General features: G+C 43.5%; 1 protein-coding gene across 1 annotated transcript in view; it reads left to right on the top strand.

Moving 5' to 3' along the window:
- Positions 1-21,864, top strand: part of TMEFF2 (transmembrane protein with EGF like and two follistatin like domains 2) — a 171,496-nt gene extending 149,632 nt beyond the window's left edge. Inside the window, exons 8-10 of the mRNA XM_044978423.1 lie at positions 13,302-13,425; positions 16,254-16,412; positions 21,535-21,864. Of these exons, the coding sequence (XP_044834358.1) occupies positions 13,302-13,425; positions 16,254-16,412; positions 21,535-21,631 (380 nt within the window). The 3' untranslated portion in view covers positions 21,632-21,864. The remainder of the gene's footprint in view (positions 1-13,301; positions 13,426-16,253; positions 16,413-21,534) is intronic.
- The last annotated feature ends 259 nt before the right edge of the window (positions 21,865-22,123 follow it).

The raw sequence follows: 22,123 nt of genomic DNA, 5'->3' as shown, positions 1-22,123 counted from the left end.
GCAGATTAGGCGGCGAAAGAAAAAGACTAGGGACGAGATGTTTGCGGAACTGATGGCCTGCTCCAGAGCCGAGGCGGCAGAGCAGAGACAGTGGAGGGAGACCCTATGTCAACAGCATCGCACACACATCGAACGGGAGGATAGGTGGCGGCAGGAAGACCAGCAGGCGACTCAAATGCTGCTTGGGCTAATGAGGGAGCAAACGGACACGCTCCGGCGCCTTGTTGATGTTCTGCAGGACCGCAGGCAGGAGGACAGAGCCCCCCTGCAGTGTATCTGCAACCGCCCTCCCCCGCCAAGAAGTCCTGCCCCCCCCTCACCCAAAAGTACAAGACGGAGGGGCGGTAGGGGCCGTGAGAACTGTCACTGCACCACTGCATAGCGCTAATGTACCACACACCTCTCACGCTATACATTTGTAGAAGTGCTTCCCTTACAGGCTCACCCAGTCCCAAATCCAAGTTTCATTCCCCCCCACTGTGTATTAGATTATTAAAAGCTGTTTGCTGTTATTCACTGTTTCGGTCACGTCTTTCGTGTCAGAGGATTTTTTTGTGTATGGGGGCGGGGAGGGGATTTATAATTGCACGGTATAGCCTACATTACCAGGGTACAGACTTGGGGGCATGATCAACTGCAGGGCACACACACACTGCAGTCAGTAGGCACCAGGGTCACTCTGTGTGGTGTATGCTGCCCCGGGTCATTCTGTGATGTGTATGCTTGTCCAGGGTCCTAGCGCCTGCCACCCCCTTAATGTTAAGGCACGCTGCCCTTACCATGCACTTCCACCGTAGCACCGAGCCTCTCCGCTGCCCTGAGCCCCAACAAGAGCCCTCATCCACGGACAGATACTCACCCTTCCCCCATACCCCTCACCCCTTCCTACGCCCAAACCCGCAGCCCACTGCCGTCATCCAAACCCCTATCCAAAGAAGGCACCACTCGCCCCTTCCTGCAAACCCACCCCTTCCTGCAATCCCTCCCCTTCATGCACAACCACTTGCAACCGTCCCCCACCCCAGAGACCTATGTAGGAGCAGGAGGATGTCATTCCTCTATGGAACAAGCGGTCTGTACATCAGTGCACACCGTGCCCAGCACAGTATGCGTCCATGTTTCAACACCTGAACAGAAATGCAAAGTAAAACAAAGATTTATTAATAATGAGTGTAACAATTAATTTGCTTTAAAACATGCTTTGGAAGTGGGGGAAACTTGGAGAACGGGGCATGTAACCGCAGATCGAAATCGACACATACAGACACAGGCCCAGGGTCAGTTTCTCTTGAAAGCAAGTGGAGAGTCATAGGTTACCCTGCTCTCCGAGGAAACTTGCTTTCAAAGCCTCCCGGATACACAGCGCTTCCCGCTGGGATATTCTCTCGGCACGGGTGTCTGGCTGAGCGTAAACTGCAGTCAGGCGATTTGCCTCAACCTCCCATCCGGACAAAAAGGTCTCGCCCTTGCTCTCACAGAGATTGTGTAGCACACAGCAAGCAGCAATAACTACGGGGATATTCTTTTCGCTGATGTCCGAGCGAGTCAGTAAGCTCCGCCATCTCCCCTTGAGACGTCCGAAAGCACACTCCACCACCATTCTGCACTTGCTCAGCCGGTAGTTGAAGAGTTCCTTCTCTCTGTCCAAGGCGCCTGTATAGGGCTTCATGAGCCAGGGCATTAGCGGGTAGGCTGGGTCCCCGAGGATCACTGTAGGCATCTGCACATCCCCAACCGTTAGTTTGTGGTCCGGGAAGAAAGTACCTGCCTGGAGGCGTCTAAACAGACCAGAGTTCCTGAACACACGCGCGTCATGAACCTTGCCCGCCCACCCAACGAAGATGTTGGTAAAACGTCCCCTATGGTCTACCAGTGCTTGCAGCACCATTGAAAAGTAGCCCTTTCGGTTAATGTACTCGCTGGCCTGGTGGGCTGGTGCCAGGATAGGGATGTGAGTCCCATCTATAGCCCCACCGCAGTTTGGGAATCCCATCGCGGCGAAGCCATCTATGATGTCCTGGACGTTTCCGAGAGTCACTACCTTTGAGAGAAGTTGCTCAACGATTGCGTGGGCTACTTCAATCACAGCAACCCCCACGGTAGATTTGCCCACGCCAAAGTGGTTCGCTACTGACCGGTAGCTGTCTGGCGTTGCAAGTTTCCAGAGGGCTATGGCCACTCGCTTCTGCACACTCAGGGCTGCTCGCATCCGGGTGTCCTGGCGCTTCAGGGCAGGGGACAGCAAGTCACAGAGTTCAAGGAAAGTGCCCTTACGCATCCTGAAGTTTCGCAGCCACTGTGATTCATCCCAGACCTGCAGCACTATGCGGTCCCACCAGTCCGTGCTTGTTTCCCGGGCCCAGAATCGCCGTTCCACACCATGAACTTGACCCATTGCCACCATGATCTCCATGGCGCGGCGTACCCTGCTTTGTGAGAGGTCTGCGCCACTCTGTGAATTCCTGTCCTCACCGCGCTGCCGGAGCCTCCTCGCCCGATTTCTCAGCAGCTGACTGTGGAAGAGGTGGACGATAAGGTGCGAGGAGTTGACAACGGCCATAAGTGCAGCGATGATCGCAGCGGGCTCCATGCTCGCAGTGCTGTGGCGTCCGCGCTGTAACCGACCAGAGAAGGGCGCGAACAGATTTCCCGCCGGAGCTTTCAGGGAGGGAGGGCGTGATTGACGGTTCAATGACAACAGTTACCCAAAAGCACCCTCGACACATTTTTCCCCCAGGAGGCATTGGGAGCTCTACCCAGCATTCCAATGGGCAGCGGGGACTGCGGGAACTGTGGGATAGCTTCCCACAGTGCACCGCTTCCAAAGTCGACGCCAGCCCCGTTACTGTGGACTCAGAAATTCGAATTAGTGTATTTACTGTGGATACACAAATTCGACTTCATAAGGTCGAATCCACAAATTCGACTTAAGTAGATTCGAAATAGTCTTGTAGTGTAGACAAGGCCTGAGTCATGCAAGTGTCTTTTGTGATTGAGAAAAGAAATGAATGCAATTTAACTCAGATGGATCAATTTTTTTCCCGCTTCGTAAAATTAATAATATCAGGATGGTATTTATTACATGGTTTTCAGGGAGCTGCATATGGAAGGACGTGATAGGCTAAACTGCATGCCTACTGTGACTCCACTGAAGCCATTGAGTTACTCTTGGGTGAGTTTGGCCCCATGTTGTAACATGCTGTTGAGGGGAGGTTTTCAAAGGCACATGTGGCATTTCGGTTCCCAACTGCCACTGACTGTCAATGGGAGTGGGTTCCAAAGCTCCATTTGTACCTTTGGAATCTCTCTCTCTTTAAAGCCAATTCTTCAGGCCACTGTCCAGCCCAAGTAGCACCCTGGATGCAGGGGAGGTGGAGGAAAAGGAATCTTCTTTCCAGAGCAGCAGAACAATGATAGAGCTGCTACATAGAATATGTTGGCCTCAGGAGCCTTCTGCACCTCTGCCATAGCAACAAGACCATACAAGAATGACAGTGGCTGCAGTCCATGCCTGTCTCCTTCACACTGCCATGCAGAGAGCTTCCACCCATGGGACTCCATGGCACACAGGGTGTGTGCCCTCTACACATGCCCCCTTCAAATTCTGCCCCACTTTCATCATCCTTCAGAGTAGAACTTCACTGGTTCTGCTGATCCCTCCATGGTTACAGGGTCAGGATCTGCAACATTTTAAGAGAAATGGAACATCCAGTAAACAGTTAGTTTACTAGAGGTGGGACATGAATGGCCGTTAGTGACTAAATCGTTTCCTATTGAAATATGGTCTGTTCGTTGGAAGCACTAATCAGATGTAGGGAGTCCTGCTCTGTGGAGTGCAGACTTGAACAAAGGAAATATCTGTCTGGTCCATCAAAGCCAGTGCTTCGTTGTGAATTCTCGGTTCTTATATTGCTTCTGTCACCTTGCCATCTGAGCACCTCACGTGCCTGGGAATTCTGGGTAGCTCTGCCATTAGTATCACACAGGTAGCAAAATTATTTAATGGCCCTGCTCTGCTAGGTGCAGAGTGCTCTCAACTGCTGTTGAAATAAACAGAAGAAAACCCACTAAAACAGTCATGAATTATCAGAGACAGGGGATTTGAGCCTAGGTGGCATCATTGCCCTACTCCTTCTGCCCTTGCAGTGCAGTGGATTTCTCTGGGTTGTGGGGGCATGGCCAGGAGGGAGCTGCGCTGGGGAAGTGCTACAGCACCATTCCCCCTGCAAATGCGCAGCCACAGGAAGGAATGCTGACTCTGAAAGAATCATGGGGGAGTATCAAAGGATTTCCCTGTGGATGCATCAGCAATGTTGGCTCTGCCTCTTTGCCCCAGTCCTTGTAACCTTTCCACGCAACTATGACCATCCCGTGAGTTTTTCCACAGGATGGCATGCTCCAGGTGGGCCGTACAATCTAACTTTAGCTCTCTAGTCATCTCCGTTGCCACAATCTAAACTCCTTTGATAAATTCCTAATCGTGAAGTGCTCAGAGCTGCAGGCAGTAATCTTGGGGCCACCTCACAACAAATGCACTGAGAAGAAATATCATTGTGCTGTTCTGTGACATTGTGCCTCGTGTGCGCTGCTCAGCACCACATTGGCTTTTCTTTCTCCCTTCAGAATAAATGTCTGAGTAGAAGTGGATGCTCTGCTCCTCCCTCTTACCCCTTAGTACACACAACATATGCACACACGCAATAATTTGACCGTACTCACGCATTGTCTTTGATGCTTGTATAATCTGAATTACACACTGCTTAACCATATCTCTCATTCAGAGAAGGAGAGGTTGGAATTCTTCCATGTAAGCTTTGGTGCATATCATTGGGAAAGTTGCCAGATATATATGAAAAGGGACACATTTCCGAAAGGGGTAGAGAAGTTTAAGCAAGTGGAACCGACCCAGTTAGGAAAGCAAGAGAGTCCCTTTTCCCACATTTAAATCCTCAGAAAATGTGATTTGTGAGGAGTTGCCACTTCAGTACCAATAGGAGAGCTCTGATGTAAGTTTGACTGACCTCAGCGGCGTTTGAAGTGTTGTGTTATTATATAAGTGAATTCTTCTTCATATTGTCTCCAGTGAGATAGGAATCAAAATAGCTTTAATTGAATATTTGGTATTGTGTCTTCTGTTACCATCCCATATTATGCCTACACAACTATGCAATCTTGCCCTTCTCATGTCTATTCAGAATAGTACTACAAAGATCATTTTCCTAACCCATCTCTTCGCATCCCTCCATTAGCTGCCTCTTCATTATGGCATCAAACATAAGCGGCTTGTCTTCACTTCCCTGGCCCTAAACTGCCTGTCTCCACCTACCTATCATAGGTTAATCATTATTGAAAGGCCATCTCCTGCCTCTTACAACCCAGGATGCCAGCCTAAAACTCTCCTTTGCCATGTTGCCTACCAAATACTTGGGCTGCTGATATCCTTAGTCCTCTGTCAACCTGGCCACTTGCCTCATTGTTTCTTGTACTCTCCTGTCAGTATCGAGCAGTTGTCTTGTGTTTTATATGCAGATTGTAAGTTCTTTGAGACAAGAACCATCTTTTTGTTCTATATTTGAACAGTGCCTAGCACAACAGAGTCTTGGTCTAGGACTGCAGCTCTTAGACAATATGATAATACAAATAATTAATAATAATTTTGAAAGCCCTTGCTGGGGAATTTCCATTTTACAGTAGTGGTAGAACACAAAGCTTAATCTTTTTACTTAAGCCAACATTTTCTTACATGGTCATTATCTTTTAATTGAGTGCCAATACTGTGCGCTGCACTCTAGGAAACAGAGAGAATGACATGAGACTCTATAACCTGAGGCACTGATCTTGCATGTTCTTAATCACATAATAAGTCTCATTGATTGAGATGGGACTATTCATATAATGTCGGATTAGACTGTTCTCAAACATATACAGTTCCCACTTTGCCAGATTTTTGTCTGTTCCATCCAGGGTAGCTCATTTGACATGAATGGAGTTATTCCAAATTTTCCCTGGTGTGACTGAGATTTAAATCTAGCCCACTGAATTCAAAGGAAGTCTGGGGACTGTGAAGACTGCAGGATCAGGATTTAGATTGCATTTTCTCTGCCCTGTGTAGAGTATGCTCCTGTTCTTAGATAAATTCTTTCTTCATTTGTATCTCAGCTTGTATTAAGAGTTTTACATGAGATTCAAACAATGTTTATTAACTTCAAAATATGTGCGCATAGATACAGATGTATAGTTAGACTGAAATTAACAAAGTAAAAAGAATACTAAATACAGTTGCAATAATTTTTTGAGATGAAATCAACATGCCCTTAAACATACATATTAAGGAACATAGACCAGATATCTGTAAATGGATGTCGTTTATTTAACATTTTCTAAGACATTCCTTCAGTGGAAACAAGGTCTCTAAGGCCATCCATCTATCATTACATCATAGATTAATATCCATTTCAATGGTCCTGTTGTGCTAGGCACTGTTCAAATACAGAACAAGAAGATGGTTCTTGTCTCAAGGATCTTACAGTCTGAATATAAAACACGAGACAACTGCTCGATACTGACAGGAGAGTACAAGAAACAATGAGGCAAGTGGCCTGGTTGACAGTCAGTGGACCAAGGATATCAGCAACCTGACATGTAACAGTATCACATATTATCACATCAAGTCAAAATATTCTATTTATTTTTATGTTTATATTAGAAACCAGGATGCCAGCCTAAAATTGAGTAGCTGCTACTTAGTACAGATTGAAACATTTTATCTTATTTTCTAGATCAAAGTGTCTCCCATTTGTGTTGTAATGAAACAGATTGACGCTTTGACAGTTTCAGTAAGAAAATAAGTTAAGCACTCGATGATGAATTAGACAAGCAGCTGTTTTCAGTATCCTAGAAAAATAATTCCAGGTTAACACAAGGATATTGAAAACAGCTGCTTCTCATATTAGTACACTGAGAGCTTGTCTTCTTTTCATGTTGAAAGTGTCAATTGTCAGTCTGTTTCATTACAACACAAACAGGAGACCTTTTCAACAAGAAAAGAAGATGTGAAGCTTCAGTCTTTACTAAGGAGCATCTATTCTTAGTGATTTTAGAAGTAAAACAATGTCATTTTATGATCTGTGAGTAGTACTGCATAATATGGCATCACTTGACATGGTATGACACATCGTGTTATGCACTGCTAGCACTGACATGTCATGAAATTTGTCAAAATAATACAAATACTGTGAAAGTGAAAAAACCCAACATAAAATAAATATTGAAATGAAAAATTCATTTTGAAATAGAATTTTGAATTTTTCTAAAATGAATGTTTTTAAGCCAAAAATTTTGCTTCATGGGAAACTTCATTAAAATCAATACAATTTCATTAAAATATTGGTTTTGTTGAAATGACATTTTCTGATGGAAAACTGTTTTGAAGAAAATTTTCCAGCCAGCTTTACTAATAAACTAGGTCTGGTGGGGGGTGGGGGGGAGAAATGTGATATTTCTTTTCAAAATAAAAAATTGAGGTATACTTCCAGATGTGTCAAGAATCACACATGCTCAGAGAAAGAAACTATTAATTCTACAAGCTGAATTTTCCTCTTCGGGCTTTCTATTTTATTTCCATCTAAATTTGATCTTAGCAAATTTCAGAAAAAGTATGGATTCCATTATTTGGATGAAAATAAAGCTTTCCTTACCACCTAGTTGTCTAATAAGGATATATATAGCATGCTTGAAATTTGAAGATGAGCTATCAACCTTAATGTTACTGCAATTTAATAAACTTTGAACTCATGTCTAGTATTGCTCTCTGCCAGAAAAAAAGAAGTATGACTTTAAATTTAAGCTTTGCTCTCTGTAGATGTGAGATTGGTGCTGAAGATGAGCTCCTCAGTTTAGGGATGTAATCTGATTAGTTTAAATATATGCCTGCAGTATCTGCTTTTTGAATAATCACAAATTATGCTGGGAAAACCCCGTTATTTCTTCTCCTATGAGGCCTGGAGACCTGTTTTGCTCAGTTATAACCCCCTGGGTATCATAAAGTCTTTTTTATTTCATCAGTGGTCTAAATGTTAAAGAAAATGGCTTTGCTTTATGGGTCTTATTTCAGTAATTATTATTGAATGATGAACAGTGAATGAACCACACATGACAAATGTTCGTCTCATTGCTTAATGCATCTCTGGAAGGTGCTCTGATAGAATTATGCTATGGTAATGAGTATTAGAGCCTAGAAATGATTTAAAAAAAATAAAAGCACATTGCAATGTTTTGACGGTTGGGTTTTTTTTAATTGCACTGATTTTTATAGCTCATCAATTCAAAATGAATCAGCTTTTAGTGAATACTTTATTTTGGATTCGGGTCTCCTTCAGTCTGTAAAAATGAATCTTATTATCTGTGCAGTGAAAAAAAAATTGGCAATACCTGGGGAAGGTCTAAAGTTTCCATGCAGGAGAAATATTCTGGTTGGGAAACAAAATGCTCCCATAGTCGCACAATTGTTAGAGAATTTGTTAAATTGTATGAACTCTGCTTTCATCCTGTTTGGGATGTTCTTCTGTCTTTTGAATAACTTAAACTGCAGATCAAACTAGAAATGAGGTTTTCTACCATTCTGTAGCTTTATGCTTGGTAAGATAAGGAAAGGAAATCTTAAGAGCTCAATATCTAACTGCTTTAGAGAAGACTCTAATCAACAAGAGGGACTGTAAATGATTCATTTCTAAATTTCATGTTTTCTGACTGGATTAAAAGATAAAGCATTATATGGAGCATTCGTAAATCCTGGGCTAGTCCATTTCTGATCCAGTCAAACATTCTCCATCACAGTATTACACTTATGGATTTACAAATTATTGGGCCTAGGTTATATTTTGCGGTGTGCTAGGGGTTAGATGCACAATGTACTGTTTTTCACACAAGGCATGACCACACGAGGAGGGAAAAATCATTCCTTCTCCTATATGAAAGGTGATTGCCATCCCCTGTGCCCTGAAACCATAATGAACCCTCCACAAGTTCAGAGATATGCCTTTATCCACTTCCACCCTGGCCAACACAGTTACATTTTCCCCAAAGGTAATGCGGGCTAAATTCCTCTCTGCACTGTGAAGTCATCCCCCACTCCTGCTCCAAAGGGTATCCTACTGGTGGGGGAAGTCCTGGCATGGTAATGTTGCCCACAAATTGGAGAGAAGCAGGGATTCTTGTGTTAGTAAGCTAGCCCGGGGCACAGGGCCACTCACAGACAATTCTAGGCCATCTGCAAATTCCCCAAAATCCACCAGGCTTGGAAGAAAAAAATGCTGCTCTCTGCTTTTTTTTGCAAGGACACGAACCTCATTCCATAGCCTTGTTAGCAATGACTGAATCTCCAAATATAAACAATGGATATTACCAATGGACACAGCTGGCCAGAGCTGAAAATGCTTCACCCTCAAGTTTAGACAGTACCCAACCATGTCCAACACCGCAACAGCTGACATGTCTTTCTACTGACAGGTGTATTTCTTACTGTAGCCAGGCTCAGGAGGGAACCTTGGGGAGTGTTTCTCCCATGAGGCCCACTGTGGCTATGTTTCCCCTCAAAAGGGAGCAGTCTGGTCCATGCAAAGGAACTATGCATCGTGATACCTAGTATCCCACAGTGTTTCATTACCAGCAGCCTTTCCACAGGTAAGACAGTTACATCACGATGAAGGGCTCAGTTAAGGGCCTAGATAGATGACTTGTATTAAAATATGTATGTATGTTGTGGTGAACAGTGGCTAACAAAAAATGGGACAATAATGTAGCAGCCACTCCCCATTGTATCCTCACACAGGAACTGCCCATAACCTACACAGCCAGGTAGGCTAATGCTGCTTATTTCAGTGTTAGATACCTCTCCATGGTTCTTATCACCCTGGTCAGGAGTATGGTAGCACAGCAACAAGTAAACAGTACTGCTTGGCAGAGAAGAGCCTTTGAAAGATGTTGACACTGCAGGTACTCTGCACTGATACCACAACTCTTGCAAGTTTGTACCAGACCCCCAGGCTTCATGTCTCTAGCCCTTCTTCCACTGCTGCAAATTCCTTGCTCAAGAAGGACAAAGAAGGGCTACTTCTGCATCCTCAGCCTGGTGCACTATTTTTCACCCCCTTCCTATGGCTTTTCCTGCCCTATATTCTGACATGTCCTTACAAAATCCTAAATATGAAAGAGGGCTTTGCCTGTTCTAGCAATATCTATAGTTTGGCCGCTCCTCGAGGTTTCCCGGGATTGCGGTTTGCTTTTATCTCTTAAGATAAGGAAGAATACTCAACTTTATTAGTGCAAGTTGTGAAGATAGCAGAATTCTCTTTGGACGGTAGTGATGGGGGAAAATGCATTATGAAAAATTGAATCTTGGATCTGCTATACCTGTTTTTCCCAAAGGCAAGATAATACTTAAGCATACCTCATGCTAGTGTGGCTGAGCTACAGAGCTGAACATAAATTATCACTGTTTTATTAAATCCAAGGAAAATGCAAATCTTTTGTTATTGCTTAAATTTATTTCTGTCAATGTCAGATATCTATCATAAGAGAGATCCCTCCATTATTCACTTGTTTTTCCTGGATAGCATTATTACTGTTGATAAAATATATTTTAAAATATTTCTGGCATACTCTGATATTATTATCATAGATGAGAATGCACAACCATGTAAAATTAAAAAAAAATTAGCCTTAAGTGTTTCATTAGGGCCAGAATGTGCAATTAAGAGCACAGTCTCTGTCCGAAGTACAAACACTTAGAGCTAGGCAGGAAATGGGTTTCCCATCCTGTGAATTTTTTTGAGATTTTGACATTTTTTTCCCATCCCGAATCAGGACAAGAAGTCAAAATCTTGAAGATTTTTGTGAATCAAAAGCCTGAGAAAAAATTTGGATCGGATCATTCAAAACATGTTGTTTTGATAATTTCAGGATATTTCATTTCAATTTTGACCCCTTCATTTCTTTTTCTTTCTTTTTTTTTTTATTAAAAGTTAACTTAAATTTGGAAATAAAAATGTATTTCAAACTGAAAAAAAAATTGAACTTTTTTGTTTCAAAAATATCAGAATGTCCCATTTTGACAAGTACTAAATTGGATGTTTAAACAATTAAAACATTTTTTTTTTCAAAACAGGAAATTTATTGAAAACGATCCTTTCCTGCAAACAGTTTCACTTTTGACAACTCAGCATTTTCTGACTAAAAAGCATTTCATCGAAAAATTCCCAGCCAGCTCTCTAGAAGAGAGTCCACCATTTTGCATTATTTAGTCCACTGATCCCAGTGCACCTGGCCTGCTGTGTAAACCTGGGCAACTGGGGATTGGGCTGTGTCTTTTCCATGCCCCTTTCGTCTGATTCCTCCCTTTCCCTCCTGGCCTTTTGGGGTACATTTACACTGCAATAAAAGACCCACGCCAACAAGTCTCCGGGCCTGGGTCAACTGATTTTGACTCATGGGATTCACGCCACAGGTTAAAAATAGCAGTGTTGGGGTTTGGGCTAAGGCTGGGGAAACCTGGCAAGGGCGGGTGGTTACACTGTAGCACAAACCCAGGTCAGTTGAGCCCAGCTCTGAGACTCGCTGACAGGTGGGAGGTGGTTGTAGTGTAGACATAGCACTTGGTATGACCTTGGGCTCCCTCATGTGTAGATCCTGCCTTTGTGTCTGGCCTTGCATAGGGGCATTGAGGGAGAATGTTCTCTCTCTCTCTCCCCACACCCAGGCCAGGGCCAGATAATCTGATATTCGACATATTAAAAAAAAATGCAGATATAAGTCTATGAAGTATGCGCCGAAATCCCTAAGCCAGATAGGACAACTTTGAATATATTTATCAAGTGTAGTTAACAGTTGATGTTCTACCAAATGAGAGTGAGTATATTGCAGATGGTGCTTAGGCACTTAAACACATTGTGTAAATGTTAACCATAGACCCGTTTCAACCTAAATTCATATTTGGAGCTTTCAATTTACTGGCAACATTGGGGTAAATATTTTCTTTGATTCATATGTTCAGTGCCCATCTAATGCTTGTGGAAATATACCTGTGCACATTGCAAGAGACAATATAATAATGTTGTATGTCTCATCCAAGGATCTCACAGCACTTTATGAGAATTAAAGAATTTATCCTCCCAAGATCCACTACAGAAAAAGGGATCCCATTTTACATCTGTGGAATCTGAAGCACAGAGTTGTTAAGCAACATGCCTAGTGTCACACAGAGTCTGTGACAGAACTGAGAATAAAAACCCGGATTTTTAAGTCCTAGTCCTGTGCTTTACCCACAAACCCATCCTTCATCTCACTCAGTGTATTCCACTGAGCATAGACTCACAGGGTTAGAAGGGACTGCAAGGGTCATCTAGTCCAACTCCCTGCCAAGATGCAGGGTTTGTTGTGTCTAAACCATCCAAGACAGATGGCTGTCCATCCAGCCTCCTTTTGAAAACCTCCAGGGAAGGAGCTTTCACAACCTCCTTAGGCCGTCTGTTCCATTGTCCTACTATTCTCACAGGAAGGGTTTCCTGAGATTTAATCCAAATCTGCTATGCTGTTGTTTAAACTCATTCCCTCTTGTCCTGCCCTCTGAGGCAAGAGAGAACAATTTTTCACCATCTCTTTTATGGCAGCCTTTCAAGTATATCGATGTCCAGATTCTTCCTAGCCCCGCATGATTCTGAGGAGAGAGAATTTAAAGGATAACAGATTTATTGGACATTTTTCATGGAATATTTTGTGATAATTTTTTTTTAAAAATAGCAAAATTAGGTTTTCTGGCAACACAGTGCACAAACCTAAAGGGAATTCTATAAGCAAAAGAATAGCAAAATAGCTTACAAAGCTCTGCATCTATGCTAGGTGATTCCTGTCTAATACACCTCGATATAACTCTGTCCTCGGGAGCCAAAAAATCTTACCGCATTAAGAGGTGAAACCGCGTTATATTGAACTTGATTTGATCCGCCGGAGTGTGCAGCCCCCCCCCCCCCCCCGGAGCGCTGCTTTACTGCGTTATATCCGAATATGTGTTATATCGGGTGGCGTTATATCAGGGTAGAGGTGTATTATTCCTGTTTAAGCATAGATTTCTGGGTTGCAAAATCATTTCAGTATTTCTCTTTCTTTTACAACTAAATAGGAATTTTTCACATCTTGCTCTTTTGAATTTTTCCCATATTGTATCTTGAGCCCTTAATGCCATGTTTCTTCTCACCTCCCCTTACCACATGCTTCCATGTTGATGTTCTTTTTACCTGTGTTCACAGAGAATGCAAATAAACTGGAAGAAAGTGCAAGAGGGATTTACATTCCTTGTCCAGAACACTACAATGGCTTCTGCATGCATGGGAAGTGCGAGCACTCTACTAATATGTTGGAACCATCTTGCAGGTAACACTTTTCCTCCAGAGCAGATGTGATAAGCTGAAGATGTAGAGTTGCTAATGTGTAATCAAGATGCAGTGTGGAAAATAATTATTAGCCAAAAACCCTTGTATGGTAAAGCACCTTAGACCTAAATTATGCAGCAGAATTGCCCTGAATTATGCCACAATGTCAATCGATTATAAAAACATGAAATAGCCTTAAGACATATTTAAATATTTTTTTAAATGCACCACAAAGTGCAAGCATAGCCAATGGGTGCTTTTCCTTGACTTGTAGCACTGAAATCTAGTATTCCCTGATATTTTCACAATGAGCAAACTTTAAAAAGTGAAGAACTGTATGAAAGACAACTTCTTACAGCTTTGTGGGCAAGGTGATTTAGAAAGAGGTTTGGGCAGGGAGGAGGAGTGGTGGTTGAAGCATCTCCCAGGCTTCCCTTTAGCAGTGAAAGTTTAATTGAGGTGGTTAGGATTTCACTTCAGCAGTTCTTGTTCCCACCATATTCACTTGGAGAAAGTATGGAGATGAAGTGCACATTTGCGGCAGCTGTTGTTTTGAGGCATACAAGATGGAGATTGGAGATCCTTGGAAGCTCTGCATGGAGGGTATCTGCTCCTGCAAATCTCCCCTAGATCCTGTGGTCCATTTTGCCCTTGGCTGTCCCTGCTTCTCCATGCTTCCACCCAGCCATTATCCTCTCCTGGTTCCAAGGCTTAGAGGCATGTAGTGACTGTTGCATGCCTCCCCTTACTCTAGCCTGGAGCACAAAGCTCAGTGAGCACCACCACCATCTCTAAGACAGGGTCCAGGCAAACTCTCCAAGTCTCTTAGAGTTGCTAGTGCCATTCACCTGAAAGGTTTCCCTTGTGATGCCTCCCCGTTCCACTGCCTGCAGCACTGGAGCCGGCCCAGGGGAACAACTAACCTCTCTTTTGTGGGAAATCAGACAGGGAAGAAGGTAGCAGGACGGGGGAACAGCGAGGAGAGAAACAGACTTTGTGTGGCAGTGGGCAGAATAAACAGGGATTTTAGTGGCAGTTGGACAAATAGGTAAATTATGTGTTCATTTGCAGGGCCTTCAGTGGGTAATCTGCATCAGAGTCCAGCGCCAGATGGCCTGTACCCCAGCAAGGGAAACATATCAAACGTGGGTTATTTTTGGCATTCTCGTCCCAAAGCACAGGGAGTTCTAGCATCAGAGGGGATTTGGTGCTGAGATCCTTCCTGGAGATCCCCATCTCCTCCCACTGAGGTCAATGGGAGTTGAGGGCACTTGGGCCTAGTCAGGAGGCACACCACATCTGTCAGGATTTGGCCCTATAGCCCCCTGTGACAAGTTTATCCCTAAGACGTTGTTGCACATTAGCAAATAAAACATTCTAGCCTGAATCCTGGCCATGCTGTGACCATTTTGCATTGCTATGGCACAAAGATGACCTAGACCCAGCAGGCCTGGCCCCCAAGGATCTCGCCTGCATAGGGATATCCTAGGACAAGAGCCACCAGAATTGCTCCTCCCACCTCTCTTGTTGCATCGGGCTGGGGCGGGGGGGTTGCTGTAAGAAAGAGCATGGTTGAGGCTCCCCTGAACCTCAGTGATCCCCAGCTGCCCCACAGCTCCTTGGCAGCATCAGCAGGTGGTGCAGGTGACGGCTGCATTCAGGAAGCTCTGACCTGTGCCTAGGGACCACCTTGGTGCAGAGCAGTGCCAAGATTGGGGTAGTGCAAAGGCCAATACTTAGATCTGAAACCAGACAAATGCAGCTTGGACATAAGGCACACACTGTTAGTAGTGCGGGTGATTAGCATTGGAATGAGCTACCAAAGGAAGTGGCAGATTCTCCGTCTCTTGATGTCTTCAGATCGAGATTGGAGGCCTTTCTGGAAGATACGTTTTAGCCAAACACAAGTTATTGGACTCGGTCTGAGGGTAACAGGGTGAAGTGTAATGGCCTGTGATATACAGGAGGTCAGACTAGATACCCTAATGGTCCCTTGTGTCCATAAACCCTATGAATCTATTGGCTCTTCCCTCTGTGGAGAAGGGGTCTAGGAGCCAAGGAGACTGCTGTGGCCTTGGGGCTAGGGTGATAATAGCAGCTGTAAAGCAACCGAACTTGGTGGTGCAGCGGGTGCCTGTTTTCCCCTCCCCCGGCTCCTGACGAACAGGCCTGGTGCATGGTCCAAACATTCGGGCTCTGGGGGGTGTGTAGGATTTTGCCTTGTACAGGAAGTATGGGGAAAGCAATAGCCAAAGAGTAAAAGAAACTATCCTAGAGGCAGCCCAGTGTCATCAAAACCAAATCTTTCCCCAGACAAACATGTTGGTGAAGGTCGATGAAAAATGTTAATGAAACCAATGCCTGGCTTACCTGTGACTCCAAGGGAAAAGCAACTATCCCTGCACAGCCCTCAGCTTTTCAGGACTATCATTTATTTCCCCTACCCTTTCTCTGTCTTGTAGACTGGAAGCTCTTTGGGGCAGGACTGTCCCTTACTGTGTGTGTGCTTAGCACAATAGGGTCCCGATCTAGGGTGGGGTCTCTAGGTGCTCCCCTAATCCACATAGTCACCACATTTAAGACATCCAAGTATCTATGTATCGCATTATCCCAGCCACTTAGTGTTTTGAGATAAAAGCAGTCCTTGCGTAACCTGGAAGTATAATCTACATCCCTTTTTAAAAAAAAAAAAAGCCCACACAGTGTCTGCCAAGCAGTCCTTTCGTACACAGAGCCTCCCTCTCAAGTTCTAATCAGGGGCATAGTCTGTCCCTCTGCTAAAAGGGATGCAGAATGTCTAAGTAACAGGATAAACATCTTTCATTGCAGGTGTGATGCAGGCTACACTGGACAACACTGTGAAAAAAAGGACTACAGCGTTTTATATGTGGTTCCAGGGCCAGTACGATTTCAGTATGTCTTAATAGCAGCTGTGATTGGAACCATCCAGATTGCTATCATCTGTGTTGTAGTCCTCTGCATTACAAGGTCAGTATCACTATGTTTTTGCAATAGGAGAAAAGAGACTTTGTTTATCCCCACTTGATTCTCCAATTACACAGACTAGTACATTTGCACTCGGATAACAAATCCCACTTAATTCACTGAAGTAGGAGAAAGAATTGTTTGGTCCCAGTGCTGATTTATTTATCATGATTGTATTTTCAGTACCAATTTAATCAGACTTAGGCCACACCAGCACATATAGCAAATGAAGTTTCACATTTTATATTCAGATGCTTGCATAAAATATTGTTCATATAAATAAAGGGAATATAAATGAGGCAACTGGATCAACAGTAACTAAATAAATCTAGTTCTACCTGTGTATGTATTTCTAAAGAGCCCATCACTGTAGCTCCAATCCAGGAGAGCACTTAAGCACATGCATAACTTTAAGCCAACTGAAATTATTTTAATGAAGGGGACAGCACACGTGCTTAAAGTTATGCATGTGCTTTGGTGTTTTTCTAGATGGGGACCTAGATAAATATCCAGGCGTAACGTTGCATTTTTGTAAATAAAGAAGAAGCGCTTATTAGCATGGAAACTGTGGCCTCAAGGTAGTTCAGAATTAAAGGCGAAGTGTAATTATTCTTCTTGTGCCCACAAGTGCTACTGTACGTCCTCACTGACCCAGTTTCATTGTTTCTGGAAGAGTTCAGAGTGAGCCCTGGCCACTGAGTTTCTCCAGGCTTTTGTCAGAAATCACAAGGTGAAACTCATTCAGCCCTCGTACAGCTCCACCGATAAATCAGATTGAAAAGGAATTTATTTCTAAACAAAAGAGAGGAAAATAAAACACAGGTATCATACCTCTATAGAAACTAAAAGCTCTAATATATCTCAGTATCAGTGTTGCACTGTCTAGTTAGAGGACAAGTGCAGCATTTGCTCCTGGAAAAGACAAAAAAATGGTTAATAAATCCTCCCCGGCCTAAATGCGTAAAGCAAAATCATCTGCTGAAGCTTTGAGCTGCTTTCTGGCCAAGCTGAGTCCATCAAGTCTACTACTCTTAACGATAGATGCCAGAAGAGGCAATGGATTATATTAAAGTGGGTTACAGGGAACATGGAGATAATTCATACCAAAAACAGTGTACATAAAAAAGGAGATGGAAAAATAACTGATAAATGGGAAAATGCACCATGTCATTTTCTTTTAGTGACTCTAGTTTTTTCACCTTCAGGCAACCTAGCAAGGTAGAGCGGGTGAGCCAAGGAAAAGATATGAATCCTTCCTACTTAACAGATTTAGATTAGGATCTATGGTACTGCAATCTAGATAACATATCCCACTGATATTTTTAAAATGTGTTAGCACCTCCCCGCATGTTCTAATCTGGTTAATTTGTAATTTTTGACCTTTTTCTATAATGTGTGTGATTATTGCAAAACAGCCTCCAAACCTCACTTAACAATTTGGGCTACATTTCAGATACAGAGACCTAAGTGCCCTAAGAAAGGTACATGCAGTTTGCAACTTCCAAGTGTTCTGGTTGCAAGTGCACATGCGACTGTATGATTTGCACAAGTATGGTTTAGTGAACGTGAGTGTATTGGCTTGAACTCCAGGACATTCCAATGCATGAACTCTTCAAAGTAGGAAACACAATAAAAATATGACTAAAAATCCTTATATGAGAGAAGAAGTCAAACGTGAACCCATAGACTGTCTTATGGCCAAATTCTCGGCTAGTGACTGATTAAGTTTCATCAGTTTGCACAAGCACGGAATTTGGATCTCCACATCTAAAACTTGTAATTGTGTGCTATTAGCCAATATTATTATTACTAATCATTTATTTGTTACTATTATTAAAATCATGCATGTAGCACTGCAAATGCCTGTGGGGCTTTCCAAAGCTGAGCATTTCTGAGAGGCGCCCAGAGCCTCCAGCTCCCACTGACGTTAGGAATCACAGTAATGCTCAGAGTTGTTCAGGACTGAGCCCATAGTGAGACACTGTCTCCACACCAAAGACCTTCCAGCTTGACAGACAAGACAAGACAAAGACAGAACAGTGTAGATGAAGGAGGACTTGGAAATATAGCAGCATTATCCTGTCTGTCAGCACTTTTCTTTACTGCTTTGTAATTATGGCAGTTTATTTGTGCAAATAACTTGATTAAAAATGAATGGATTGTGTGCTTTGCCTGCTAGGATTACACGATCACTGACTCAAGCCGTCCTGTGAGCCTCAGCTGGCTAGAAGGCAGGAGGCCTGTGTCCTAGTTCCTAGTTTACATTATTTTAACGCGTATGTTCATAAATAAACATGGATCTCACACTGAGCGCATCACAAAGCTCGGTTTACTTCAGGTGACTGAAGGAGTCAAGGATCCAGTGGCTCAACTTCAGCTCATCACTGAGTCTATAGAACCAGACTCTGTTCTGAACACAGCCAAGGACACTTCATCTGAGCCAGCCACAGGTAGCATACACTTAGATCCCATATTGTACCATGTTTTACTAACTTTAGCAATTGGAGTAGTGGTACCTCAAGTTCCTTGGTACTGGTCACCTTTCTTAAAATAACTTTGTTCCCATTAGCTGGTAGTCATCCGGAGTAGAGGTTTCGCTTTGCATTATAGACTCACAATGTCTATATGTTTTCATTCAAGGAATTTGTTTCATAAAAGTAAGCCTAAAGTTCCACTTGACTTTGGACCCCATGATCACACAGTCATTATGTGAGTTCATTGTGGAGCGACCCTTCTGGATCCCACTGCTTCCAGCTGGGCCATCGCTTCCGTCTCATAGTCCGAATCCACTCTTTTGCTGAGAGATGGGTTTGGATACACTGAGCGAAGGTCTTTTTTCCAATGCTAGCACCCCACCACTGCCACTCATCTGATCATCTGGCTGCCAACCCTCACCGAATCAATCCCTTTTCTCCCATCCCAAATGCACCTGTAGGCTATTACTTTATTGTTAGAACTTCTCAGAACCTCCGATTCCTCCCTTTCCTTGCTTCAGTCTCAGGTGCTGTGCCATACATTTGGTGGCTGCACAGATCACACCTGCATCTCTGGATTGCCCCTGGAAATATTCCAACTCTGCCTAGTTACTTGTTAGTGACAGGATAAGGACCCAATTTTCAAATGTGGAGTCCTGAAGGCACATAAATCTATATTTAGCCACCTAAAGACCTGTTCAGCACTTAGGTTTAAAAACAGGGACCTAATTCCTTTTCTTTTCTTGTCTAAAGAAATTCTGAAATCTCTGCACCCACTCACCCTGTTTAAGGATTTAGGAGTGTTTCTATTTCCAGTTGTCTTTTTGCAGCTCACTATTTTTCTACTAATGCCCAAAATAAAAAGGGAATATATTTTTAAGAGGCTATTTTAACAAGGCGCTGGTCACCCCCCTGCTATAGTTAAACTTGCTTGATGTTTCCATTTTAACTCCCCACTCTGCTGCTTATAACTATTGGAAATCTTGACTCTTGGGACTGAAATTTCCTATGCTTGATCTCGACTGATACTGGAAATATTTTATAATCTTCTGTTTAGTGACAAATTCTTTAGAAGAGCCCTTCCAGCAAAAACAGCGTGTTGTTAAAAGTTGAAATGTGGCATGAAAATAGCCCTCACTGAGTGTACAGCCTTGTAATGGGGTAAAACAGTTTGGCTTTTGCCATTATCCAAATGAAATACAATTCTGAGCATGTACAATAGAGTGTCTTTCTTGCCTAAGCTCTACAGTTATATGCAACTAAGAAATGCTGTGTTGGGCAGGCATCCATAGCTAAGCTAGTTGCTCTCTAAGGGTACGTCTACACTACCCATCGGATTGGTGGGTAGCGATCAATCTATCAGGGATCAATTTATCACATGTAGTGTAGACGCGATAAATCGATCCCCGATCGCTCTCCCGTCGACTGCTGAACTCCAGCTCGGCGAGAGGTGGAAACAAAGTCGACGGGGGAGCCACGTCCGTCAATCCCGCACCGCGAGGATTCGAAGTAAGCAATTCTAAGTCGATCTAAGATGCGTTGACTTCAGCCCCAGCGTATACCAGTGTGAGCACCCATAATTTCCATGGAAACCAGTAGCAGCTGTGGATGCTTAGCACCTCTAAAAAAACAAAATCAGGCCAGCAAATATTTACTCCTCGGATCTGTCCAGGTCCACTTTCTAAATGTTTCAGGGATTTACGGTGTCTAGTAAATGAGTATGGGATCTTTCCTAGTCTAGCTCCTCCTACTGTTTCCTGAAAATAGTTATATTAGTTAAGAAATAATATGTGACAGTTCAATTAGGAAATGTATTGTGTAGTACATGCTTATTACGAGGGGGCAGAGTTAAAGTTGTACTTGCAACCTTAACTTTGACATCACTTGTCTTATGAGTAAGCCTACGATTATGTCACAGAAGTCACGGAATCCGTGACGTCAGCTGACCTCCAGGACTTTTCTGCCCCCGGGTGGGGGCACCCTGCAGCTGTCCAACTGGGGGCGACGGGGACTCCCCAGAGCTGCCGAGCCGCAGCAGTCAGCGGGGGACTCTCCGGAGCTGCCCAGCCGCAGCAGTCAGCGGGGGACTCCTCGGAGCTGCCCAGCCGCAGCAGTCAGCGGGGGACTCCTCGGAGCTGCCCAGCCACCCCAGGGGTGACGGGACTCCGCAGATCCCATTCCCCACAGCGGCAGGGGACCCCAGAGCTCCCACTGATCACAGCGGTGGGGGATCCGGGAGCCCCAGCAGCACTGGGTGCTGAACCCACCTTCTCATTTTGTCAGGGATATTTTTAGTGAAAGTCAGGGACAGGTCACGGGCTTCCATGAATTTTTGTTTATTGCCTGCAACCGGTCCAGGACTTTTACTAAAAATATCCATGACAAAAACTTAGCCTTACTTATGAGTGCTTAACTGTGCAACCTTAGTTTTCTCTTAGTTTAGTTTTTTGTATCAAGGCTGAAGTTTTTCACAGGAATGCAGAGAGCATGGCCCAATTGTTCTCTTTCCCACATTGTTTGGGAGGAAATCTAATGACTGGGAGGAAGATCTGTTTCCTCTTCGGCTTCCCATCCTCACATTATCACCCAAGCCCTTTTGTTAAGCAAATGCCTCGCTATGATTTGTGTATTTTCCCCCCCATTTCTTCCAGAAAATGTCCCAGGAGCAACAGAATCCACAGACAGAAGCAAAACACAGGGCACTACAGTTCAGACAACACAACAAGAGCATCGACCAGGTTAATTTAAAGAGTGCATGTTTCCACAATGGCAAATCTAACTGCAGAGAGCTTGGACTACAAAATACAGTATTATAGACAAAAGATTAAAACAAGATCTACACATGTTGCCTTGCATTTGTGGTAATCTACACCAATGAAAACATGTACTTACAGCTATATTTGATTATGTATGGATATATTTGAAATAGTATACATTGTCTTGATGTTTTTCTGTAATGTAAATAAACTATTTATATCACACAATATAGTTTTTTCTTTTTCATGTATTTGTTATATATAATAAATACTCAGTGATGAGAAAAAACATGGCCTTAAATTTGCTGTATCTTATAGCTGTGTATACTCTCGGGATCTTATCAGTGGACACCAACAAATATCTTTTCATATTGCAATTCTAGTGGCACAGTATTAGCCACTAGACTAAAACTGGACTCAGTTTTAAGTAAGTCCGGTATCAAGGAAAATTATGATTATAGGAAAGATGAAGAATAGCTTAGTC

The sequence above is a fragment of the Mauremys mutica genome, chromosome 10 (assembly GCF_020497125.1).
Source record: "Mauremys mutica isolate MM-2020 ecotype Southern chromosome 10, ASM2049712v1, whole genome shotgun sequence".
Classification (NCBI taxonomy): Eukaryota; Metazoa; Chordata; order Testudines; family Geoemydidae; genus Mauremys; species Mauremys mutica.
The sequence above is the reverse complement of the archived record's forward strand: the minus strand, read 5'-3'. Positions and strand labels throughout refer to the sequence as shown.